Source organism: Syngnathus typhle, linkage group LG12 (genome assembly GCF_033458585.1).
Source record: "Syngnathus typhle isolate RoL2023-S1 ecotype Sweden linkage group LG12, RoL_Styp_1.0, whole genome shotgun sequence".
Lineage (NCBI taxonomy): Eukaryota > Metazoa > Chordata > Actinopteri > Syngnathiformes > Syngnathidae > Syngnathus > Syngnathus typhle.
In genome coordinates, this window is record NC_083749.1 from 74,360 (window position 1) to 101,102 (window position 26,743).

General features: G+C 48.3%; 2 protein-coding genes and 1 long non-coding RNA gene across 6 annotated transcripts in view; 1 reads left to right on the forward strand and 2 right to left on the reverse strand.

Annotated features, from left to right (window-relative positions):
* cwc27 (CWC27 spliceosome associated cyclophilin) overlaps positions 1-26,743 on the forward strand; it is a 37,448-nt gene that overhangs the window by 8,563 nt on the left and 2,142 nt on the right. For 2 of the 3 annotated variants that reach the window (XM_061292508.1, XM_061292509.1), the window contains one exon: positions 841-2,535. The exons of the other annotated variant lie outside the window; for it this stretch is intronic. In XM_061292508.1, the coding sequence (XP_061148492.1) occupies positions 841-1,003 (163 nt within the window). In that variant the 3' untranslated portion in view covers positions 1,004-2,535. Of the gene's footprint in view, positions 1-840; positions 2,536-26,743 lie in introns of those variants that run through there. 3 annotated transcript variants of the gene reach the window in all.
* LOC133163018 (uncharacterized) lies at positions 1,433-2,994 on the reverse strand. The gene is made up of 2 exons (XR_009716311.1): positions 2,141-2,994; positions 1,433-1,816 (listed from the first exon to the last, which is right to left on the reverse strand). It is a non-coding gene; the product is annotated as an uncharacterized LOC133163018 (long non-coding RNA).
* adamts6 (ADAM metallopeptidase with thrombospondin type 1 motif, 6) lies at positions 3,351-26,547 on the reverse strand. 2 transcript variants are annotated; one of them, XM_061292495.1, is made up of 25 exons: positions 26,174-26,544; positions 25,015-25,491; positions 24,581-24,945; positions 23,641-23,812; positions 22,832-23,031; positions 22,661-22,744; positions 22,431-22,579; positions 21,558-21,601; positions 19,781-19,886; positions 18,427-18,573; positions 15,548-15,689; positions 13,833-13,940; positions 11,737-11,882; positions 11,331-11,394; positions 10,557-10,659; positions 10,355-10,488; positions 10,167-10,290; positions 9,767-9,847; positions 8,456-8,619; positions 8,235-8,373; positions 7,462-7,591; positions 6,553-6,757; positions 6,293-6,469; positions 5,655-5,811; positions 3,351-4,922 (listed from the first exon to the last, which is right to left on the reverse strand). In XM_061292495.1, the coding sequence occupies exons 2-25, from the start codon at positions 25,112-25,114 to the stop codon at positions 4,813-4,815; spliced, it is 3,351 nt and encodes a 1,116-aa protein (XP_061148479.1). In that variant the 5' UTR covers positions 25,115-25,491; positions 26,174-26,544; the 3' UTR covers positions 3,351-4,812. The 2 variants fall into 2 exon arrangements, with proteins under 2 accessions (XP_061148479.1, XP_061148478.1); XM_061292494.1 differs by having other exon boundaries at positions 22,431-22,744; positions 26,174-26,547.

A 26,743-nucleotide genomic window follows, 5' to 3' on the forward strand; every position in this document is an offset into this window, starting at 1 on the left:
CTGACGCTGTGTTCTGCTCTCATATTCTGTTTTTCAACGCAGATCTTAAAAGCAAGTCCAGTTTGAAATGAATACCATGTGTGTGAATGAGAGATTTAGAATAACACAATCTGTTGTTGCCATTAGTCTCCTGGAGTGTGTGTGAGCGGAGGCTTCTTGTGGGGGGCGAGGGGGGGCTAATGAATTTGAGAGAAGCTTTTGTCGGTAGACACCTCGCCGCGCTCCGCCGCGTCGCTCCCGCCAGGTATGGCGAGAACCGTGCAAGCCGGGGGGCTGTTAGCGTAGCGTTGCTGGAAAAACAGCAGTGGGAAGGGAAGTGTGTGCCACTGCAGGAGCAGCCCACTCAGAATGTGGGTTACAACAGGTCAGACATTGGAAGTCAAGTCTGGGACAGAGGAGGTAAACTATTCCATCTGTGTCGGCGCGGACCCCCACCCGCCACCCCCATGCTCGTCCTACCTCGAATTTTACTCCGCCCCCCCCTTGACTGAGTGAGCAAGGCCAGAAAAATAAACAGCGGAGGCCTCTGTAGCTTTGCATCACCGCCCCCGTCTCGCCGTAGCCCCTTTCGACGCAAATGGCCTCCTTTGAAAACGGACCCAGGGTTATTCCTCGCCGCCCAATTTGGAACTCAACCACAGTTGGGTTCAGGGTTAGTCGGGGTTAAGCTTTGACTTAAAACTATGGCCGCCACTAATGATTTGTCATTGATTGTTCATATTTATTGCCCACCGTATAATTGCTGAATCAACAATCGGAACTAGTTAGCCCCCGACGCGACGGTTCTTGTAAAGAAGTCAATGACGATCCTGACGGCCCTCCCATCTTCATCGCGTCCAGGCTTGGCCATGTGCTGCACTTTGATGAGCAGTCCAGGAAGGTCAAAGATGCAACCATCCAGGACGAGGACACCTTTGAAATCTACGACCCACGGAACCCCGTCAACAAGCGGCGACGGGAGGAGAGCAAAAAGATCATGAAGGAGAAGAAAGCTAAGCGTTGAATTCGCACAATGTCCCGGCGAGTGGACTTTGGCTTCAAAATGTCCGAGATATACTCGGTGAAGCAATTCCCCAACATCTGGATTCTAATTGCGTCGTGACCACGATGGGACACTTTTGGACTGCAATTTACGAGTCATTTGTGATGTTTTTTTGTGACGGAACGGGCTGATAATAAAGTGTTACGGAGCTGGAACAACTCGTGATTGATTTCTGACCCATGATCCGTTGATGTTGTTTTCTTTTGGTACAATGACCACTCCACTATATCATCTGAAACGAATGGTGCTTCAAAACAAATGTTGAACAAGTCGTCATATTGCAGCAGATAAAGACTCAACGCTCCAAGACGTTAAAGTCTTTGGTGGTTTTAGGCACGTGTGACCAGAAGCTCCCTTTGGCAAGCACTCCATTTTATTTTGAGGAGGGGGTCAACCACACTTCTGGGATTATGCTTAAACATGCATGTGGAACAGGAAGTGGAGTTAATGTTACATTGGCCGCCACTAATCTAAAACAGGTGCCACCGCAGCACCAGTGTACGTCGCCAAACGTGTCATCGGGATGTGACCGACACGCGTAACCCACAACGTCGCTCATATAATTTGCTTTCAACTAGTTCTTCAGGATAACCCCCACCTTTCACAATAGACAAATAAACAGAACCATGTCACAAAGTCAGGAGAAATCCTGTCCGTCATGTTCAGCATGATTGACTTGGAAGCAAAGCGGTCTGGAATCTTTGCACACCTTCTTCTTGAGGTTGACGCATGGTCGGTAATCTTTGGATACCATCTTCTTGAAGTTGAGAACTTCTGGAAAGATCAAGAACCAACACTTGGAATAAATGAAAGATCTATAAAGAATCATAGCATCTTCAAGCTAGTGACTTCAAGGTTGCCATCAAAGCCAAGACCGGACGGGGGACAGAAACGGCATGTCAATGAAAGCCACCAGAGTAATAACCTCCATTACCATTTGTCCTCATTACCCGCCTGTCGTGATTCACTTGTGATGGATTTAGTACTTCTCTCTCCTCGCTTGCTCTGAAGGACCTTCTAACCAAAACGGTGCTGTTTTTTCCGGTCCCTGGGCTTAAGTGATTGGCTATCGATTCTTTATGAATGCAATCCACTTACCTGAAGCCCGTAGAGGTGACCTGGAGTAGCTCGGAATAGGCACCACGAAGAAGCGCTTTCTCAGCAACCGTGAACGTGGTCCATATCAAGGTGACCGTGACATTGTGGCCGTTGGAAAACTTATAGTTCAGATTCAAACATATCTTTGGACCTCAGTCCTGGAACTTTTATAAGTTTTGGGAATTGTCACTTGTTTGGATTCAAAACGAGTATTCGCCAGTCTTGGCCTTTGCGTCGCCTCTCCAATTTCCCCAAAATGCGAGATCCCTGCCAAAACCCTCCCGTCTTTCTGAAGTCGTCGCAGCTGAAGACTTTCTCTTCACATCTTTGACATCTTCCCCACCTCACCGTGTGAACTACTCCGAGGCTTTCATCTGGTGGTTCGGTCTGGACATCCGCTGTGGGAAAAAACTCTGGCAGGGCTTACCAACACCAAGCCCTAAGAGGACCTCAGTAGATATCAGGTGCCAGAGCCGTGACCTTCCCATTCCGGTCCGGCATTCCGGCTTGTCAGTTTCTTCAACCCCTCCCACACCCTACCCCAATGTGGACTCTGCATGCTCTGTGTCCGAGTACACCATCTGGAGCTCCTCATCCCGCTGTGCTTTGTTCTAGTGCTAAAGTGTCCACAACACTCAGAGCTTTCATCGCCGAGTGTTTGATTGTAGACAGAGCCGCGGTTGGCTGTGATGATTAGTGCCTTGTTGTTGTTCTTGTTGTTAGCGCCTCGCACACCAGGACGTGTCTGCACATTCAGGTGAAGACAGTAAGTCCTCCCGTTTCCAGATCTTATATTTTACCATAATTGTCATGTAATATGGGCTCAATAAAAGATGGCAAACACTTTGTTCTAATGAACGAACCTAAATCTCCGGCGTCCTCCCTTGATGGTCTGCTTACATCATCGTGTGTGTGCTTCAAAGTTAAGTCGACATTTTTTTTTTTTTTGTCTAAAGGTCATCGCAACTCCTAACAAAGGGGGGGAAGAAACAGGGTGAAAAGTTCCATTAGCAATTTTAATTGATTAAATATTAATTTATTTCGAAAGTCAAATGTGTAGTTCAAGCAACCTGGCAACCCACTAGTATGCTACGAGATTTTATTCCAAAATATATGCCGAACGATTATGAAACTTCAGTGAAAGATTGAAATTGTCGTTAGCGCTTTGCTACCATCTGGAATTTTAGCACCACAAATAGTCACACAGTGGTCTCTTTAAAATCAGTCCATTTTATTGTACCTAACTTTTTTGTTTTTAAAAATGTGGGTGAGAGGCTGCGTCACTGCTTATTTTTTTTTTTTCCCCCAAGATGCTAAAATGTCAATTTCACAAGCAGTGAAAATAAACAGACAACACAATAAATTAGCATAGAATTTACATTTTGTGGGGGAGAGGGGGGGGATTAGTAACAGTGTTGCAACATTAATACTGAATATAAAATATACACAACTCATCACATGACGCTTTTCCTTGTCTTTCTTTTTAGTATGTAAGCAATGTGACATTCAAAAAGTTCACAGCAACATGTACCTTTTTTTTTTTGTTCGTTTAAAGTCCGAGCGTTTTTAAATCCAAACGCTCTGCCGCTGTCCTTTTTCCCCCCATCGCTCGACGGCCTCCTTCAAGAAATGACATTGATGTTGGCCGCTAAAAATTAGCAGCAGCAGCAACAACAACAACAAGAGTCCGATATGAACTTTCGCTTTCCTGAGCCAGCAGTAATGGCTTGTTGATGACGGGATTCAAGTGTCCTGTTATTCATTTCTTATTATTATTTTAACACTACAACAAATACATTCCCAGTGTGAGGTACAAACATGACAAGAACACGACCAGCATTTACCGTGGTTAGCACCTCGAGCACCATATTGACTTTGGGCCTTTTTGTTCTCATTGGCTGGAAGAAATGAGGGCAGCTGAAATTTTTCACCAGCCGTGGTCTTTAAGTACTGAATGCCCCATCAAACAGGAAGTTAGGAAGCCACGGACAGAAAGCGATTGGGAGTGAATAAATGATTGCCTTCGAAACAGCTGGCATTGGATGAGTTAAGGTACTCCACTCATATGCGGGCAAGGAAAGCTACAGTATATATTGAATATGTAAATCTTCCCTTTGCTTGCCGTGAGATATGTGCCTTGGCTCAAGAAAGGTTGGGAAACACAAAATTACAGTATTTCATGGTTTCATCCAATGACATGATGTTCCCTTCCGAGACAGAAGGCTACTGTGGAATTTGTATAATAAATACACAGTACGCTGATGATTGTGGGCGGGGCTTGCTCTGGGCTGTCATATCTCCTTGGCGTTTAAAGTATTTACACAAAAAAAGTGCAGCCAAGCCAAATGTCCGCCCCCCGACGACAGCGTTTCTCGCCTGTCCGTCCGTCCTCTGTTAGCCACGTGTCCAGGGCTTTGGACTCGGAGGAAGACTCAACGATGATTCCAGGAATTATTATTATAATAAAATAACATCATTAACCGATCCTCCTCCGAGCTCCACTTCACAGAAGTGAACAGTTTTTGTGTCAGAGAGACTGCTGAGCGGCGGTTTGACTCTCTGGCCAACCACAAACGGTCGCGTTCCCATTTCGGGTGCGTCAGAGTCATCGTTGACGGTGGCGGCGGCGTTCCTTTCCTGGCTCGCGGGCTTCCAGTCTTTGTGTGGAGGGCTCAGTGGCCCTGACACGTCTTGCAGCACATCTGCCGGAAGTAGGCCCGACTGCAGAACTTGAACTTGAGCACCAGCGGGCAGTAGGCTACTTTGTTGACGTCTTTGCACTCTGCGCAGATAAGAAGAACGCAAAATGTTGATATTGATACTATCGATATTTATTCCAGCAGCATCAGTAACGAAAGATAACAAACGGGTCCTTGATCCGATTGAAAAACTCGAGGTCTAAAAATAGCTTGAAGGACGGTGACTCACACGTAATTGTAATACTTATGAGGCGAAACCTTCCTCAGGGAACACAGCGGCTCGACTTGGAGGCCGTGCCGAAGACCGAGAAGGATTCTGGCCCGCACGGCTCTCCGGGCTCGCTGCCACGACTCGCACGCACACACCAAGCGCACCGTGGCTCTAAATGCCTTATCGTGATCGGAGTGTCTTCCCTTATTAGGCTCGGGCCCACGCCTGGGCCGGACCCAATGAGACCAGACGTTGCCTCACTGCTGTGCGTGAAGTGACAATTAGCCCGAGGCTAATCCCATTAGCCGGCCTGTAAACGCTGCTCACGTTTTCCATGCAAGCTCGACCGACCATGTCATACCACATGAAGAATCGAATTAAAAAGTACAAGGGAAACAATGTCATTCATAAAAAAAATATTGTAAAATAATTCTCCTTTTTAATCATTTAAAGTATTTGTTTGATCAAACTAAATGTAAATATGTAAAGATGTATTTATTTTGCTTTGAGATAAATTAATAAAAATATATATTCTAATTGTATTTTTTAAATAATTACCACCACATACAGATTTGCATCTTAAATTGCGACCCAGGTGTCTTACCGTCACCATTGGAGACAGGCGTGGCGTCGCACTTGCTCTCGCACTGCTGCATGGCGGCGGGTCGGAGGGCGTCAGCGCACTCGCTGGACGGCTGCCCCGTGTAGGACATGCACTGCACCGTGCGCATCTGCTGGCCCAGGCCACATTGTGCTGAGCACTGCAAAGACAAAAGGTAACGCTCAAAGGAATAGGCCTATATGGTTTGTTTTCTTTTGATAGGCTCATTTATAATTTAAACAAACACTTCAATCCATATTCTTCGTCTCGCCTCTCTTTGCGGACGAGGCATGTCATTAGCGCCGCCGCAGCGTGAGAAAGTGCGAGCGGACTCCAGCTGTTGCTCCACGAGGGTTTAACCTCTGAGGGGGCCGCCCTTTGATGGACCACCCGGGGTTATCAGTGGGGGTCTGCTTGATGATTGAATTGCCAACGGTTCCTTGATGTTGGCGCAGACTCACCGGGATTGAGACTGTCTGACTGTTGACCTCTGAACTTTAAAAAATTGAGTTGCAACACAGTGTCAACCTCAGCACAAATAAACGCTGACTCGACGCATTCAAGCGTTTTTCCAAAAGTGCCAGATATGGCTTCTGACTTGAAATGGACCGAAGAGATATTACACACGGGCAGAAACGTACCTGGCCCCATTCGCCAGGGATCCAACGCGGAGGGGGACAGCGGCCGAGGCTGCAGCGGATTCGAACCGGCGGCTTGTTGTGGCTCGGACAATGGGCGGGCGGCAAGGTTTTGGTCAGATCGCTGCTCTTGCACAAGGCGATGCGGTGCTTGAATCCGGGCCCGCATTTGGGTGTACACTAAAATTGCAAAAAGTCTTTAGTCACCGGATTGAAAACCAAAACCTGATTTGTCAGGATTTGAGCTCCGGTCAGTGGTTTACCTCGGACCAGTCCAGCGTAACCCATTTGGGGGGGCAGGACTGGTTGTTGCAGACCTCTTGCTCGATGGGTCTGTGGGTGAGACAGTGGGTGTCCTCCAGGGTCTCCTCTTCGACCACCCCGATCTTTCTGATGCACAGGACCGTCCTAGTCCGGATGCCACCATCGCATGTCTTGCTGCATTCAGACCAGTCGCCGATGAACCACCTGGGATAGCGCAAAAATAATAAGACCCCCATGTTCACTAAAAATCGGTTAGAGAATAAATAAAGCGGCACTAAATAAAACTGTACCAAATAACGGTTAAATAAATACGACTAACTTTTTACCGCATAATTTGACCCGTGCGAGTGATATGACATCATCTTCCACGCGCAATTACCACGTTCAAACATCTGCGCTAGTCCGCGAAGGACCCGGCGAGGGCCGTGTGCGACGGGGAGTGGATCCAGATGAGCGACACGCAGGCTCTTAAGCAAAGAAAAAGGAAAAAATGTCTGCTAGCGTCACACATGACACCACTTGGCTGCCGCGTGGCCTCGCACCTGCGCGTACCTCCATGCCAAAAGCATCAAACACAGGTGGTCGCTCTCCAGGCTTTGTATTCTTGGCACCGGGTGAGCGCGGAAAGTTGTAAATCTGCGTGCTTTTATTGTTTTCACTTTTTCAAGATATCACGTTTTAGGTTAGGTTAGGTTTTAGAGTTTATTTGAGGTTAGGTTATTCAATTAATCCCGTATTGTATGTTCGGTTTATCTGCGGTTGAAATCACCGCTAGGCTAGTTTGTTAGCCTGTTTACGATATTTTGCATTTCCCCTATCACGGATAGCCGTGGAATGTATCGCCCACAAATTGGACGACATGTACGCATGTTTTCAACTGGTGAGCGTTCAAACTCGTTTTGACGTACTCAGGAGGGCACGGCTCGCTGTTGCAGTCCCGCTGGTTGTCGGGCGGCTTGCCGTCCGGGTCGCAGTAGCTGTTCTGGACCACTGAGTTGTCGTCCAGTCGCTTGCACACCACCTCCTGCTTCTGGGATCCTTACGACGACAGGTGGACAGATTATAGGATAAGCGGTATAGAAAGTGGATAAGTGGAAGTATTTGCGGATTTTCACTCTTCATAGACATTCTCAGTCAGATTCTTATTTTTTTTTCCTTAGGTCCATTTCGGAGTCTTTTTACTTTGACACAAGTACAAAGTTCAATCTGTGCCAATTTCCTTTACCCAAGTCTGTTTTTACAAAACTATCTGTACTTCCACTTAATTACAGAATGTGAATATTTTTGCCTCTTCTGCTCTGGAATCCTTTGAGACTCTCCGGTTACGCGGAGTCCTAAAAGGTTTGCTTTAGTCATTCCTGAGGCGACGGCTGACGTTGGCTCGCCGCCGCAGACTGGAGCGTTTGACGTTGGTCCGGAGGAGCGAACGAGCCTCGCTTGTCAGTTTTGGTTAGCATTGTAATCTTTGGAACGGCGCAACAGGTGAACTTCATGTTGCGGCCACTGAGTGCAGGTACAAGAAGGGGTGCTCGGTCTGCCAAGGTCCTGACATACGTATGTGGTCTACACGTTCCGGATGGTGCACGATAGACCATTTTTCTGGCTACGTTCTATGGAACAGATTTCCCACCCTGAATTGAGGATTATGCTATATTCAAAGTGATCAAAGATGCCCAATTACCTCCGGCGCACGTCGCCGAGCACTCGGACCAGGGCAAGTGGTACCAGGAGAAGCCCACCTCGTTGTCGCCACTTCCCGTGCGCTGGATGGGCACGTTGAACTTGTAGCGGATGCCTTGGTTCTGTTCCTGGAGTAGGATCTTTGACCGGCAATGAGAGAAAACGCAGTTTTTGGTTTCCGCCAAGCCACACAGTCACTGAACTGATTGGCTGAAGTGTTACCATGACAACCAAGTTCTCTGTGGTTGCCCCGAGGGCTTCCAAAGATTCTGGTTCGTCGGTGGGTCTCTTGTAGTGGAACGCGGTCCCGGCTATATCGAACTTCCTGGGCCAATCGATGGTCCACGCGCCGTTGATGTAATAATCGTCCCCCTCTGATTTCAAGGCTGGAAAGAGACAGAAGATGAACAAACCCTTCAACCCCCTTTTTTTTAAGGCCAGTCCTCAAACTGATTTTCAAAGGCTTGTTTTAAATCCAAGATATGTCAACTCGCCAGTCATAGGCGCTCTCTGACCTTCCAAACGTAGTATTTAAGTCTGGGAAAGCCCTTTAAAAGTCCATTTATTTGCCACAAGATAATCACGACGACCAAACCAAGCGATTTCGGAGAGGCCCGAGAACGAGAAGCAGATGTGCACGGTAGCCGAGCAGACTACAGGTGGAGACAATCAGCGGGCGTGATGTCATCGGCCTCGTTCGTCTTCATCGCGTCTGACAAGCCTCTGTCCTCGCACACCATACGTACGGGAAAAGTCCTCAGGTGAAATCCGCCGCTAATCTGCTGAACGGCGCCTCGGTACGCAGTTGTCAAAACAAACTCCGCTTCCACCAAACGCACGTGAAGCCATCCCGGCCGGTGTCACGTGTTTACCACTAACGAAACGGCACATCTGGCACTGATTGTGAGTGCTGTTGTGTGTACAATTGCTTCAAATGTTTTCAAGCTCGTCACTGATTTGTCATAAACTGTTCCAAAAGAGCAAGATAAGCCAGGATGCATCGCGAGTACTGCGTAAGATCATTTCTGGTAACGTTCCTCCTGTCAAAATGTGCTATTAAGCTACATTTCAAGGGGAAACTCCAGGGAAATTACACGTCTTGGCATTGGGAACATATCGCTTCGGGACCTTTCATTTCCAGGAACTACGAGCCCAGAACAGCTCGTCTAGCCTATATGGTCCTCACAAAGGTGCGCGTTCAGGTTCCTGCTGTTGGAATGTGCGTAGAGGAAATTCTAAGAAAAAAAAACTCTGGTCTTGGTACAGGTGACATATCTGACATATTTAGTTCCAGGAACTACATAATCACGGGCTTTTTGGAGAACCACGGTGTGTTTGAAACGCAGGAACCATCATCTAGATTGGCTTTAATTTCGGCATTTTTCCGTGGTACTTGGAAGTCCCGGAACAAAACGTTCAGATATGATCAGAGACGCACCGCTTCTCCTACGGGGATTTCTGGAAAGTACTACACCCCTCCCAACAGTCCGCCAAATTTCCCTAGAACAAATTTCAGACCAATTTGGTACTTGCCGATGTAGTTCTTGGAAATGGTGACCTCTCGTATCTCGATGTGAACGGAACCTTTGGGGATATGGACCACCTCCATGTAGCCTGCAAGAGAAGTTTTTATTGAACAAGTGGATGTATAGAATGGAGCCCAAATGAAAAGCCAATTGGTCCAAAAAAGGACAAAAAGTGGGAGGACGCGACAAGTATTTTTAGACGCACACGCTCGGCCCACCATAGAAGGACAAAGATGTTTCTCGCTACAGACGGCGGCGTCACATCTCTGTCACTACGACGGACGCAATGCGCTGTTATGTAATCTCATGACATCATATTCTGATACATGTCCAATGTTTCAGTACTTTGGAGGATCTGAACAGCAACAGTCATTGGATTTTTATGTATTCTTTGAAATGTGTCGAACCTCCTCGGGGCAGAGAGTCGTTGAAGAGTCCTTCGGTGGCTTCGCAGGTGCTGCCGTCGCCGCCGCACACTCGACATCGATCCTCTTTGGCATCTGACGCCAGCACGTTGTCACAGCCCACATGCTGGGACGCGAAAATATTTTAAATGCAATGGCTGTTAATAATGAAATCAAGCCAAATGACTCACTTTACACTCGCCGTTGATGCATATGTCCAAGGAGTCGGCTTGGCAGCGCGTGCCATCGATGACGGCCGGAGAGCGCTCGGTGTAGAAGTTGTATCCCTCCGCCAGGCAGTTGAGTGCGCACGTCTTGACGCCGCCTTTGAGCCAAGGCAACTTTATTGGTCTGGACCTTTTCTCAGGACTAAAAGATTTTTCTTGATCTCACCGCCAGTGTAAGGCTTCCAGTTGTAGTACTTCCCGCGGAAAGGCATATTGTCAAAGTCGCCGCACTGCTTCTCCCGAAAATCGCGGGATCCCGATGGACAGGCCTGCCACACGTAAAACAAAAATCATTCGTTCTTTCCCTTTTTCATCGGCAATGAAAAAATAGAATCCATCTATTACGTAAGAGAAGATTTTGAAGGAATGATGCACGGATTGTTGTTCGGCACCAGCTGACCACGCATGACCTGATTTAACCTGGTTTATAATCCAACGCCAATTTACCTGACGCAACCTTGCCCAGCAACACGCCTAACTGGATTTGACGCGACTCATGGCGACCTGACATGACTTTTCAACACTCGCTCTTTTCGAACTGACTGAAGCACTGTTCCATCCTGCTACGATTTATTTTACATTTGTAAATATTCAGAACTTTGCTGTTTACTATCTGAGCGGGGGTATGTCGACACGTGGCCATGTTAAATATTTTACCCTAAGCGTTACTCCAAACGCTCGGCCTGTTGGTTTTCACGCTCTAAAGTGCGAATCTCGTCCACATGCACTCCAAGAAAGTGTCATGAGCGACGTGTTATAATCCCTCGCGGCGCTACTGAATCACTTTTTTTTTATCAAATCTCCGTCTCGCCGGACTTCCACGGAGACGGGAAGTCAGGAAGCTGTGCAGTGACCTTCGAAAGACCTTGCCCAGACAGCGTAGCAAAGCCTCCCGCAGGCTTCAGGTTGCACAAGAAGAACAAGAAGAAGAAAAACTCACGGCAGTGTTACAGGACCTGTAGCGCTTCCTCTCCCCGAGGCAGTACTTCCCTCCTCCGGAAGGTCTGAGTAGGGGACACGGGACACTTGAATGACCGGTGACATCATTTGTCGCCACAGGATCAACCTCACCAAACATGACAGAGCTGCCAATTACAGCGGACCCTCTAAAGCGTCCACCCCACGGCTCTTCAAGAATTCTACCAAAGACTAAAGTCAAAAAAGAAGAACATAGTAACTGCGGAATTTATAAAGACAAAAGCTAAGGCCCCGGATCAAGAATAGAATAGAGGTAGCCGCCATGTGACCCATCTCCGGTCTCGTCCGCCAGGTCCGCTTACATACACTCGCACGTGCACACCGACAGACGCACGTGTGTGTGTGTTTGGCTTACTTTGCCTACTTACGCTGGGCTGTCACAGTGCCTCATGGACGAGGAGACTCCGCCGCCGCACGTCCTGCTGCACTCCCCCCACAGGGACCAAGGACCCCAACCTCCGTTTTCGCTCTGCGGCCAGGTCCCGAATGACACGCACTCGCCTTGGTAGCACCACTGCGAGGAGGGGGAAGAGTACAATAAGCTGGCGGCAACTTATTACACGCTGGGACAACACAAGTGTCAGTTTTACTGTTTTCCAAGCGGCCCGTCCAGGCTGTAAATTAGCTTCGGCATGAAATGTAGACTATACAGCGCTTGACTGATGGCTTTTTTTCCGTAGGCAACACGTGCGCGATCCTTCTTTCAAGCCCTTTTAAACATACGCTAAGTCCCAATCGCATCATTACTCAGCCCATAATTTCATTTACGCATTAGTTCATTTCTGCAGCCGTCCTTGTAAGGCTTTTATGTCTGACTCGGGGCACTTGTGTCCGTTAGGTGTTTGTCACAAGGGAAATTATTTCTTTGCTTTTCTTTCCGGGATTTGCTGAGTTGGCCAAACGTTTTGTGGGTCAGGAAGAAAGAAATTGCAAATCCCAAGGACAAAAGTTCCTCGAGATACGAGTGGCGGGACTTGGGTGTTTTTTTTAGATACAAATTGTCGTCCGTCTGATTTGCCAGCAACCGTTGGTAATACGAGCGCTGTACAGTGGCGGTCAACTTAACTCACTTCACCGCACGAAGGATTTTGGCAGACAGTGAACGGTTTTTCAAAAAAGAGGCTTCAAGCTGTTTAATGCTTCTCCCAGTTGAGGTTTACTGTCAAGATAAATATAAAACTAGAAGAATTACATTTTGTGTATTTAAAACAACCGCATAGCTTATGACAGTTCGTTTAGCTCGATGCTAGCTGATGCTAGCTGTGTTATAGGGCCTCCGTTTGACTGAGGCGCCGGAAGAATGTCCATTGAGTTGAAGCAAAAAGCTCTCTTACATATTTTAACTCATATTACATGTCTTTTCTTTACGTTTGACTCGAAACCTTTTTTTAAAATAAAAATGGGTCAGTCTTCTGGGTGTGACCGTCTACTTGACCAGCTTTTTTATGAGAAAGGGGAAGACTCTCTTTTGTTGTGTCTTCTGAGACATTGGATACAGGAGTCGCCCTGGCGCATCGGAAGGGTGCAAAGCTGCTCGCTAAGCATGTTGGGAGATCCAAGCGGATCAGAGGCAGGCCTAGGCCTTTTGTTTCACCAACTGTGTCAGTAGGTTAAGAGCCTCGAGCGCGAGTGTCGGCTTCAAGGTGACCAGAGGTGGCAGAAGTACTGAAGTATTTAACAAAGCGGCATTGCTAACAATGTGCTGTCAAATTTAGAAACCAGTTTGATTTGACACGAGACTTCCCAGTCTCAGCACCTTTTCAAGATTTACCTTCAAACATGTAAAGTGTATTTAGAAACACATCAGGGTCTTTTAGTACAGTTACAAACTATTTGTACCCGCTTACTGTCCTCTTTCTTTTCCTGGCTTTGTCCCGTACGTCCTCGACAGCTCTGGAAAACGAGATTATGTTGCAGCTGGTAGTTTTGCATTACACAACAACCTCCAGCAAGGTGAGAGCACACAAGAAGCTCAGTTCAGTAGGTCACTTTTTGTCTCTCTCCTATCCACTCCTCCCCCCCTTTGCCCCGCCGCCCTATCCCGTTGGCCCGGCCTCTCTTCATTACACGGCGGGTGAGAAACGGCTGACAGTCGTGTTCCTTTGAAGCTATCCCAGCCGGGGTAGACAGACAACGGCGGGGTAGCGCTCCTAAAAACTGCTCCAAAAGCGCTTCCAAAAGCCCCCCCGGCTCAACCTGGGGCCCCCCTGTGTTGTCCAGGATCCTGTCGGCGGGCCCCGACCCTCAAAGGCTCCACTGAGCTAATGCTAATGGCCGCTGACAGCTCATGACACTCTCCCATTCTTCCCTTTTAGACCGCCAACCATCCGTCCACAATAAGCGACGTAATCCGCGTTAAAACTGTCTCTGCCTAACCTGGACGGCATGCCGCTGACGTAAAGCTCGCCTCGCTAGTCTGCAGAGGTGGCAAAATGACCAACTCCTCTCCCGTCTAGTAACTTACCCCTTTCTCGATGCTCCCCGTCTGGCACAGCGTTCCCTCGGCGGCAGGAATACTGTTAGTGACACAGCGGTTGCTTTTGCTAAGGCACCAGAGCTCTCTACACACTTCCTAGGAAAGAAAGCAAAAGCAAGTTGGTCAGAACATTTGATAGGCAGCATTCAGGGTCTACTGAAAGAGATCCCATCAAGTAACAATTTTGGGTTTGCCTCTTCAGATTACAAATAGCCTTCTGGGGTCATTCGCAACAAGGGGAGTTTCTGTAATTCATCAACCTGCACGGCGGAAACATCACGGAGCAAAAGGTCCTGGTGTGTCTCAATGTCTTGAGTCAGTTGGATCAACGGCGTGACTAACACTTGCTCACCTCGCCGCCACGTCGGATAGCGATGTCAAGGAAGCGCCATTCCCAGCTAAGCGACGGGCCTCCCAAGTCTACAAGATGACCCGCTGGCCTCTCGAATAGCTTGAGTCTTACTGAGTGTCTGGACAAACACAACAGTGTTTATTCTAGACCCCTTCGGAGGTTGATACCCAAAAATCCTCTTCAGCTGCTGGCGGTTGTCCTCCAGTCTTCCTTCACATTGTTCCCCTTAAACATCTGAACAGTTAGCTGTGAATACTTGTGTGATTTTTAAGAAATTGGAAGGATCTCAAAATCTGACACCCTGAATTTACTGTGGCTGTTGGGACATTGAAACGGATGCAAAAGTTCAGGATGTCTGGTCGAGAACATAGAGAAATAGAAAATCCCCAGAGGTTTCCGTCCACTCTTCACTTCAAAGACTTTTACAGGACAATCGTGCTCGGCAGAAGAGCTAGCCTATGAAGAAGAGTTATGAGCCGGTATACTGATTATGACCTGTGAGTCAGTAAATATTCCAGTGCCCCCCCCCTGCCTCTCTCCAGATTAAAGAAAGCAGCAAACTATCCCTCTCTGGTTGCAGCCACTTCCTGTTACCAGCTGCTTTCAATAATCCACCGTGCCACTTGCGTTCCCTATCACAGTTTCTGCGGATTAAAGGTCAACGGTCCGGGACCTAGCCATCATGGATATGGGCCTGATGGAATGACGCCAGGAGAGAACAAGCAAGTGATTAAAAAAAAAAAAAAAAGAACCAAGGGTGGGGGGGTTCAATGGGCAGGTTTGGATTGTCGGCTGGCTTCCATTCCAATGGTTTTCATTATTGGCCAACCACCATCATCACCAACGTTGACTTAAGTCTGGAGGTGCTGACGGAAACCGTCCCAACCGCTTGCAAGACAATAATTAAACAGTTATCTCCCCCACCCAGAAAAACCAACCCCCTTCTCTCAAACAGGAAATATAAACCTGAAGAGCCTATTAGCTCATTTCCCACAGGGGCAGGCCGCCTGCGCGAGTCTAAATACCTCCACCGGCGGTAAATGTCACTGGCGATAACAACCAAGCGCTTTTGAAAAAAAACTCCATGACTTTTCAAGGACCTGTATAAAAAAAAAGTTCGTCCACGAACGCACGTTCCAGATGTGACGACGTCAAGACTGGCTGGAATTCCGTCTACAACGCGGAATACTCAGGCAGACTGACTGGCTCACATCCAACGGACAAATTGTTACGGTACTATTTTCTGACTTTGAACACAATAGACTCAAGTCAACCTGGAAAACCTAACTCGCATCTTCCTACTTGGTTACTTCCCAACTCAGCGGGTTTAGCGGGTGCTGATTTTTCTTACCCCATACTTGCACTGGCGCGAGGACGCCCCGTACTGGAAACGGCACTGCTCGTCAGCGTCGTACACCTGCCCCGGAGCCACTGTTGGGTACAGGAAGTCTCGTTTCAGAGGTTCATTGTCCAGACACGTCCCCCGACCTGAGCTGTCAAAAACACAAAACTACAATAGGATTGTTTCTTGCACAAATGGACCTGGACCATATCAGTTGCCCCCACTGCTGAATTTTCTATGGTGGAAACTAAGATGCCAATTAGAAGGCTGTCTGAGTTCGATGCATAATGTTTAGTCTGAGACGAACAAGCGCTCACAAAGAGAACTCCCTGGAAAAATAAACGACTTGTTGTTGGATTAGCGCGGGTGTTTACTCTGGATAAACTCGCCGGGCTTCTTCTACGAGGAGCTAACCTTAGACAATTACCCAATTAGGATAAAACGGACCTTGTGTATTTCATTTGGAAAACCCTGTTTACTATAACACTGTGTACTTTCCAGCTGTGGCAGCTGTGGTGGAAGGCTTCCATCCCACCACAGAAAAAAAAATGGGCTGGCTGACAACACAAATGTAGACGACAAGAAGACTGAAGATAATTCAGGACTCTTCTAAAAATGTCTTCTTAAATAGTCCAATAACACGAAGACCAGTGTTTTCCTCTACAGGGGAATTTTCCACCTTTTTCACAGGTTGCAGTTCCGCGTGAAAGGAAACGAATCCAAACGAGGGATTTAGTCTTGCCGCTATTTCTCGTCTTTTTACAATCTTCTTGGAATCATTCCGTTTCCAAGGTCCCTGTACTGTTCCTTTAAGAATAACATCAGCATAATTAATAGGTGAGCTCCAAAATGTCTTGTCCCACTCTTCCCTACTTTTACAATTTTGGAACAATCAGGTGCTTTGGGACATCTGTCCTGTCCTATCTTGAAAAACCTGTTCTTGCTCTTCTGTTCCGCATTTTCCCTTCTTTCTACAACCAATTTTAGGATTCTTCCTCATTCAATAATTACTTTGACTGATTTATTGTAACGACTAAAATACGTGGGCCTTGACCACAAAAAGGTGCCAACGACCCAATTCCTCTCAGGAGCCTCAAACATCTCGAGCGCTGCCTTCAGGTTGGCCACGTAAACTCATCCTGAACTCTTCAGCAGAGCGTGTTAATAAAACATTTCTTAAAAAGCCAAACAAAGCGCTGCAAGAAAGCGTATGTAGGCCAACGTGACGGCCAAAGTTGTTTACTTGGCAGGGAGAGAAGCGTGTGTGTGATATCCAAAAGCTCTGTCTGGGGGAGGCAGGAAGGCTGGGTAAGGCAGGGTAATTGGAGTTTACAGACAAAAACCTTTTGTTGGAAACACCAAGGCATAAAAAACCAAATTAAAGTTTCACAAAAAAAAAACTGGCTAATGTCGAATGAGGTGTAACATAAGAGAAGACGAGCGGGGGGCTCGGATAGCAGATTCCCTTTGAGCACACTAAGCGGCTCTTTGTTTGTCATCTCCATCCGGGGTGCTGCTCGGTTCACAGCTTTCAGCCGGAAACATTTTGTGACAAGCGCGCACGCTATTATTCGCTTTCCTTGAGGGCAAGCTAAACGTGAGCAACCTGCTTGAAAAGTAACCAACGCGGAACGAGCGGCGGACAATTGCTTCCAACTCGATGATTCCGGGCGGAGACGTGAAAGCGACCATCTCCGTGAACAAACGAGGCCATTAAAATATACCTCGACCCAACGTCGCATCCTCAAGAGTTCACTCGAACGTCAAGGCTGAGAGCGGTCATTGTCTGGAAAGGCGCCCGGATGCTCAAAGGCGCACATGAAAGCCTTTTCTATTCCCGCAGACAGTGGCGCGGGATCCGCTTCGTAAATCACGTGCCGCGCCAGCGCTGCGCACGAACGCGGCGGGGCAACGGGTGCAGAGAAGCGTACGTGGGGGTGGGGTGATCTGCTGCTACGGGGTGACTCTGACCTCCCGTCTAAACGGTAGAACAGAATACCTGGTCCTGTTATTACATCCATTCAATCGCAAAAAGCTTCTCGATTGCCGTTGAATGTTTTCACCGGCAAAAAAGAGACGACGCAGCAAAAAAAAGTCTGCCGGACTTGGAAGCTGCCAAGTCCTGAATCACGCAGCCGAGGGCATATGAAAAGGTTTAAAGGTGGTCCTGAGTCTCACGGGAAACATTTATACTCTCCCTCGTTTATGTCCGTACTTATCTGTACTTTGCTCTGTTTTTTTGAAAATATATATTGATTATTTCATATCAATTTAAACTAAGCAGCACATCTAATGTGACTGCCGGGGTGGAGGTTCTGGTCGGGGAAGCAAGCGTGACGTGCGAGGAACGACCGGGCCAGGAGCTCCCCGTCAGGATGGCGGGTATCTGCTTTCTGCCAGACGCCGAAGGCCGACTCCAGATGTTTTGTCTGGCTTTGTCTGACTTGGGGCCCGTGCACGTTTTTCACCATGCCAGGCTGGCAGCCAGCGGGGCCTCATTCCGACAAAAAAATTTGCGAGCGTGCGGTTGTGTGTGTGTGTGCGTATGGCAAGCCACTTGTGCATTTATTCGATATCCTTCATATCCAACATAAGGTCTATGGACTAGTATCGTCTTTATCCTGACTAGTAAGACAATTCAGCGCACTAAAAGTATGACATGGGCTTAAGGTGTTGGATAAACTCATAGAAATGTATTCAATATCTCTCTGGAGACAGCTTACGCAATACTCAACTTGACTAGTTTTAGACTTATGTGACAGGATAAGTCTTGCCTGTTTATTATTTATACTCTGTTCATATTACTTTGTGGCCTAATCTTGATCAAGGTTCTAGAAAAAAATGTCTTTCCATTGGCCCATTGGGGGTAGCAGTCATCATCCACTTACTCGAGGAAACTTGTGATGTAGTCTTTGCTGCAGGCCGACCAGGAAAATGGGTTGGTGTTGGCCGTGATGTGCGCCGCCATCAGCTTAGCCGTCTCGTGGCCTTTGGTGCCGCACGAGTTGCCGATGCCGTCGTGGTTCATGCCGAAGCTGCGATTCGAAAGATAATGAGTTAGCCCCCACCACTTAACGACGGCGTTCCTCGGGGTCTTAAAACAGCTGTGAGGAGCACAGCCTGGAGTCAAGGGTCAAACCCTGTCTGGAGCTCAGCAGGAATGAGAAAAAAAATCCTAATCACCACTGTGATGCCTGCCTGTCAATCAACGCCGGCAGGTCCGAGCAGGCCACCGGGGAGGCTGGAAAGTTCGGGGGGGGTCCTTTGGTTCAATTACTGGAGAGTTCCCAGACTTTATTTTTTGTTGCCTTAAGCATACTGGATTTGCAGTCTGAAATCTTTCTACCAAGTTTGTGAATCTAACTTAGTAGTGTTTTCTATTTTATCGCCTACTTTGCTCCCAGACCTTGAAAACTCCAAAGTCACAGTCCTGATCATCAATGTGATTCCTGTCTGTCAATCAGCGCCAGCAGGTCTGAGCGGGTCGCCAGAGAGGCTGAAAAGTAAGGGGGGGGCGGGAATCCTTTGGATCAATTACCGGAGCCGGAGAGTTTGAAAACTAATCATCTCAACAATCAATTTAAACTTTTCCTTGCGGGCCCCGGGAGCACAAATCAGCTCTAATGTATTTAACAAACCCGACCGCATCGCGCCGTCTCAAGCTGTTTTTCTAGCGCGGGCCGCGTATGTGACATCTTAGAACACTCTGGAAATAAATCAGGCCCGGCCGCGCTGTTATTCCTTATACATCTTCTGCAGGCATCGACTATTTTTACAACAGGCCCCTTGCAACAGAAGCAGACACGAGACATAATAAAAGGAAATCGCCATCTTGCACAACTCTCCGGGGAGGCTAATACATCATCATTATTGCGCACTAGAGTCGCGAGCCAAAGGTATGCACGCGCGACACGCTGGACTCGGAGCTCGTGCCAAGTCCCGAGGCACGCGGCCCGGGAAAAGGCAGAACGGCTTAAAGGTGGTGAGCAGGCATAGGGGAGGTCACATGACGTGGACTCGGATCACATGATGGAGCCGACTCACGAGGCGGGCAGCGTTTTGGCAAAGAACTCTTTTTGTTTACAAAATACGTATCCTAAAAGTCAGTCTTTGCTTTCGAAACGTAGTTCTCTGTCTTGTGTGCATGTTTTTCTTGTTCTTTGAATTCACTTAAGGGTCTTTAAGTGGTTGGTGTGCAGCCATTTCGTTTCATGCCACCGGAAAAAAATCATTTGGACTCACTTGTGGCCGATCTCGTGTGCAATGGTGAACGCCGAGCCAAGGCCAATGTCCTCGTTGATGCTGCAGCTCCGCTCCGGCTCGCACATTCCCGCCACCGAGGCCAAGCCTCAAGACAAAAAAAAAAAACACACGACAGGAGTCAAATGCAAACAGCCTTATTAGGACCCTTAGATTTGTCATCGCTAAGCTAATCGGCTGCTAGCTTATCTCTCAACCACAACAGGTGACCCCGGTTGTGACCAACACTGCCAACTACACGGTATAGTTTCAATCTCCTAGTTTCACTTCCCCCGCCAGAGCAGGAGAAATCTCAGGATTGGCTTCCGGCCGCTGGAAAACATCGAGACGGACGTTTACACTTCACGAAGCGCCAGGCATGGCCTAAAACCCGAGCCAAGGAAGGAAACGTAGCAGCCGCCGCGCCCGAAAAGCTGTCAGAGTATTAAAAAAATAGATGTTTTCCTCATTTGGGAGCTGGCGAAAGAGAAGAGAGGAGAAAGGGAGAGCGGGAGAAGCTGTTTCAACTTTCAGCCTCCCTTGCAATCCAGGTGTCGCGAGGCCTTTCTTCCCCAAAAAGCCGGAGAGGTCAGATAGGGAGACAGGAGGCAATTCTTCAAAGATTGCATCTACAGGTGAGTGCAGAGGGGATCGGATGACGGCGCAAAGCAGGTGTGTGTGTCGTGGGGGGAGGGCACTTGCGAGTGTGTGTCTGCAAGAGTGTTCCCCCACCAATCGTTTATTTGGCCCGAAATTTTGCTAACGTCATCAGAACTGGAAAAACAGAGACACATTTGGTCCATGTTGACATCTCAAGTACTGTTGTCTCCAAAACGAGAAAGGAATTCCGAACATCTTTCTCTGCGTGTCATCCAGGCTTGAAATACGAAGAACACCTCGCGTTCGGCCAAATCGCCGATTATTAGTGTTGCTGCCGTTGATCTCAATCACCTGCTTATCTTTTGAGTATTTGGCAAGCATTATGTGTCGAATAAAGCCCTTTTGTATTCTAATCTGGACACCAAGGCGTAGTGTCAGATCTTTGTTTGTATTTCCCATGCGGCAATCCCTTTAAACTCAACTCCAAAATCCACAGCGGGGGAAGGCACCTGCGGCGGTGAGTTTACACGAGCTCCCCCGACTGCGTCTTGGCTAAGAGCGTCACGGCTTTTGTATCCTCTTTGCTAAGAGGCTAAACAAGAATAGACTCGCAAATCGCGATGGGCCGAAAGGGAAGGAGGCGAGCCTGAAGGTGAGGAAAGAAGGTGGGAGAAGGAGGGAGGGAGGGGAAGGAAGGAGTGTGGCTACTCTGCGATTAGTTGAAGAATGTGTGCGTGTGTTGTTTTCCTAACACCGGCGCGGACTGTGTACTATCTCCAGGCTCCGTGATTACTCTGTGACCCCAAAAGGCCAGAGTTGTAGCCCCTGGAGCATGATCCCAGAGAAGAGGGGGGCGGGGGGAAGGTCGCGGGTAGACGACGAGGAAGCCGAGCAGATGCCTGGGCAATTGAAGCCACCGGGGGAATGTGACGAATGTGGTCAATCTGTCAGGGCGCTCCCTGAAGTCACGATACTACCTCCAAGATATACTGTGCTGCCTTCGGGCCCTTGTGCAGATAAGATGGAGGGACGAGGCTGGAGGTGGTAGAGGAAGAGGGAGGAGACGGGTATTTGCTTAAGACCAATGTCAGTGTAATAAATACCGACAGGGAACCAGGAGATTGAAGTCAAACCGTGACGTTTCAGGTTGTCGCCTGGTAGCAGGCAGTTCCGCACTTACCTAACGTTCCGCAGGGTTTGTTCTTGTAGGTGCAGATGTCATACCTAAAACAAGACACCAGAGGGACAATGAGATGTGAGTAACGTAAGCACTTGTCGTGATGGCTCGGTTCGGACCGCACGAAGGTGTACCGAGCCTCGCCCCTGACCCAACTTTTGACCCCGCTAACTCGCGTGCCGGTAATCCAATAGAGCGCAGCCGAGGGAGGCCGCGTGCATTTTACAATGGCCACGAACGATCCAATCGGAGCTAAAGCTTTTAATCTATTAAAACCAAAGGCACGGCAAATTTGATTTCACTCTGCTTCCCGCCTTCTTCCCAATGCATCCTTTTCTACAGCCCTTGTTCTACCCAGGGAACAGGTTCTCTGGAATTAACCCCAACCCACTACCCTAGAACCCAAACCCTGAACTAAACCCTCACTCTAAACCCAAACAAGGTACCCCAAACCTAATCCCAAAACTCAGAGTAACCTCACACCAAGACTCCCCCTTGTCCTAGCCCCAACCTGAAAACCGCAGCCGCACTTCAGTCACAGAAATGTCTGATGAGTTGTGATCGAAGTGACCGGGCAAATAGATTCCAAGCAAATACATAGTCAATTAAACCCCTTCTAATGCTAAAAGAAGCGAAACACCCGAGAGTAAATCTGCACAGCGTCAACAAGCAAGAACGCTCTGGTGACAAAGTGAAGAGACTGTTCTTGAAACACAATCCGCCCGCAAACACTTGAGTTGCTATAGTTTACCAGTCCTGCCAACAACACCGCAGATAAAGCCTAGCTTTTGGTTCTTGCTGCAGGACATTGCACAGAGCGACTTCTATTTCCATCTTTATTCAGCTATCCCACTTGTAAGAACCGTCCGTCCTCACCGAGTGATGAGTACGGCGTTGTCGTGGTGGGCCATCCCGTTCTCCGGAATACTATTGCCGTCGTCGCTGTGGTGGGACAGGATGGATTTTTGCCATTTGCAAAAGCTGTCCAAAGACTTGTCGGCATGATGGTTGATCTCCAGGTTGGGCTGCGGGATAGAGATGGAGGTGATGATGAAACCAAGCAAATAAGCCTTTTTCGCGGCGTTTCCTGGGTGGGCTCCTCTTACCTGATCTTCAGTCAGAATAATGAGTCGCGTCACAATAATGTTCACAACATTTCCTAGACTGGCATCGCGGTAAAGTTTGGCAACCTGACCTCCAGAAAAGAAGAAAAGACACAAAGTCAGACAAAAGGCGTCCGCCGGGGGCACCCTCTGAGAAAGCGGGATCAAACTTACAATATTCATGACGGATAAAATGTAGTGCTCGATGTCTTTGCGGCCGTGGTAGCCGACCATCATCTTGTCGGCCACCACCAGCGTCTCCACGAAGCGCTCGGTGCTGACGGAGCGCCGCGTTCGTTGCGTGCCATTTCGGATCGCGTCGTCACGTTGGGTTGTAGCGGATGTTGGGGACTGGGCGCTGTTTTTAACCAGGTCTGTAAACCACAGATGAACAATTTGATTTACTGAGTGAGCTCTGGGACCTATCCCAGCTGACATTGGGGAAAAAGCCATGGTAGACCCCAGACTGGTCTCCAGCCAACCATCATTGGACATCTCTGGAGTTGGATTCTGGCGGTAGTCACTCAAATGTTCATGAGTCTTCCCCTTTGAACTTGGCAGCCTTTGGCTTTATGACCCAGATGCTAAGATGGTACATGTTGGGGCATGCTGGTTTCCTGCCGACGACAGCTTTTTGCTGCTTCTTATAAGACCCTGTCCCAAATACCTCAATATCCACCTGGTTCTTCTTTTGACATAGTGCTTCTTCTAGCACGTGAATGTCAGAACTCTGTGTAGGAATGTAGATTCAGAGATGACTAGATTGGACTCAGACCCAAGTCAGCAATTTTCGGGCTTGAGACTTGCTTGACTTGACTTTGACTGGGTACTTTTCACCTTGAGCAATGTGACTTATTACAAGTCTTGATTGTTTATTAATTTATTTATAACTGGTATTTATCCAGGGCAGGCAATTGAGGACAGATTTCCCGTTTGCAATGCCAAATACAAATACAGTACGTGGCCGAGTTTGGTGTACCTACCTGAAATGCCGCAGCTCAACTCCTGGCTCTGCTCCTGCGACGAGGGCACGGCGGACATTTTATAAATAACGTGTTGCTGCGCTTCCTCCAGGTTCCATTGGCCGGAGGGGGAGGATATGTTCTTTAATGGCTCGATTAAATACTGTTCTTCCTCCGTTGTGATGACTCCGTGCTTGTCAGGGGGGTGGGAAGAAGGGCGACAAAGCAAAGCACAAGGTTAATTGCCATTCGGACTTTGAGGTCCTTGAAAAATCCGACATATTTACAACCCCTGCACCGGCCGACTTTTTAAACACTTATGAATAGCGACGGGTGACCCATAGCTGTTGTTTTTGCATCTCCTCCAATTTTCCCGGCCACAAAGAGGAGCCCAGCCAAATTTCAATACGTAATCCTTTAGCATGCCAGCCAAACAAGCAATAAGAGCGAGGACTAGCATTCAAACAATTACCCTAAAGCACCAAAAGTGTCTTGGCGCTGTGAAAATGAAAAGCTTATTTTATTTGGGTCTTTTAAAGAGTGAGTCAAAGTTTTCCAATTGTCCAGACGGCTGATTGCATTAAAGCGCACGCTCGCTTTTGACCATTTTTGGTGTTGCGAGACGGGGGGGGGTGGGGGTTTGCAAACACTAATTCAATTTATGATGCCGCGTCTCGATGCTGCCAACACATTTGGCTACGAGGCGAATACATCTTCACATTTGCAAGCTACACTTCATTTTCCTTTCTTAAATTCTTCCCGCTGCCAGGTCGTTTGTTGAATTACATTATCAGTGTGACATGTTGACTGGCCAAAAAGCGCTCAGTGACTGAAAGAAAAACGACTGAAACAGAAGCCGCAGCCCGGCGCAAGAATGCATGCGGACTTTTTCCATCGCAAAGACCATTAGTGACTCTTTCAAGGAATCGTCCAAGGTTTCGAGCGGTTACTTTGCGCTCACCAGGCCGTTGCAGTTGCTGAGCGCCACTCTGGTGGCACGGCTGCGGTTCTGCAAGAATCCCACATAGTGGCAGTTGTCCACCAGGTTGTGGCGCCACTCCATGCCGTCGCGGCCCCAGTACTCCACCGTGAAATGCTTGGAGACCAAGTGAGGGGTGAGAGTCAGGTTTAAGTGGAAGTGCATCCCGTAGGCGGAGAGTCTGTAGAAAAGCTGCGACTCCGGCGGCTCCGCCGAGAGGTCGACCGCCCCGCGTCTCCGTCGTCCGGGTCGGTGGTGCTTCACAGTGTAGCTCAGGAACTCTCCGTTCTCATCCACCCGTACAGGAACGGTCAGCTGATAGTGCTGCAGGTAGGACAGGAACTCCTCTGTGAAGATGATTCCACATGTTAAAGGAGAGCAATGCTACTTTTCGCAGGCTCGTTTCGACGTCCTACCTTGAGAGTCGTGCAAAAGTCGATCGACGCTCTGAAATTCCGAAGCGGCCACGACCACCAGGCTCAATGTCCAAGTTAGCGTCTTCCACAAAATTTCCATAATTCTGGGAAAGATGGGACATGAGGGAAAGGGGTGGTGGGTTTCAGGACCGGGGGAGATGGGACGGGGTGGAGGAGGAAGGGGAAGAGGGTGCTACAGTCGGACTAAAAACATGCGCTCAGTCCGAGGCCAAACCACAACAACTCCATGGTTTGCGTCCCCTGGTTGGCTCGGATAAAAAAAAAAAAAAAAAAAGTCTGCGTGTATTCCGGATGCTCAGATTTCTCCCGGAGGCAAGCGCGTCCACGTCACGGCGGAGGCCTCACGATTCATGTCCGCAGCTCGGCCAAAACACGACCATCCATCAGACGCTCAGGTGGAACTCCGGAGAGGAAGCTCTACATCGGAAACTTGCCTCGGCGCATCCATCTGCATTCCTGCCAAAGGAATCAATCAAGGCGTTAAGGCGACCCGCTCTTGCTTGGCTTGTGTGGTTGAGCTACCTCTCAAGCCTCTTTGTGTTCTTCCAAAACAGAGGCTCTTTGGACTGGAGATTGCTTGACATGATTAAGGACCAAACTATGAAGACATCCAAAGAAGATCCAACCGAGATTTATGGAAAAAGGGTATCTGTGCATCTTTGATGTTTTTTGGACTGATTTGGGATGTTTTTGTCATTTTTAATACGAATGACTCAAATGTGACAATATGACAAAAATTGACCATTGGAAGAGAATCAAACTATGATTGATGAATAAGATGACATTTTTATAAAGACAGACTTTTTGGGATTCAGATTTCCACCATTTCTAGTTATACATGGAAATTATGAAGATTAGAAATAATTGATGAGCAACTAGGCAAACTTTTCATTCAAAAACGTTTCAGGGACATCAATGGCATCAGTGAGGATCTTTGGACCAATTGTTTTGAAATCCAGTGGACATTCAAGTCCAACAAAAGTCAAAGCAAATTACAAAGTATATGCATGAAACATCAGAGACAATTTAGCCCTCACTGCTCTTGGTTTTGTGCAGGTGTGCCTGCCTAATAAGGAGCTCTTAAAAAAAAAAAAGTACCTGTCGTAGAGTTGACTAAATTCAGAGGAGTGCTATTTACCATCCAGGTCGAGGTCAGCTCCGGTCCAAGTGTGCAGGATGTGCGTCCAAAGAGACAATGTCCGTCCCACAAAGCGCCGCCGGCCCGGTACGTGCTCTTGCGCTCATCTCCTGCTCCTGCTCATCCTCTCGGCTGGGCATGGAAGCAACCCAGTCGCTCCAATTCAGAAACAAAACAAAACAATGCACTCTCCTCTGGCGGGGCGCTCTCTATTTCCAACCCGTTATAATCTTGACTCAGGCTGGCTTAAAAAGTGAGTTGAGGTTGCAAGAGGAGGGGAGAGGGGGTGAGAGTGCGGGCGGGGAGGGGGGCGAGTGCACGCACGCATGCATGCATGCAAAGCGAGAGAGCGAGTAGGACTTTGGAGGAGGGAGGCTGGCTGCTCCTACTCATCGCACTCGCCGGGGTATGTCCCACTAGTCCGGCTTTCAAATTGGCAGCCCCCCCCTCTCTCTCTCTCCCTTTGTGGGTGACGTCAGTGCAGATGTGACTCTCTCTCCAAATCATCTGCGTGCATGTCCATCAAGAAGAAAACCTCTCCGGGATGTCACCCAACAAGTTGAGCTGAGG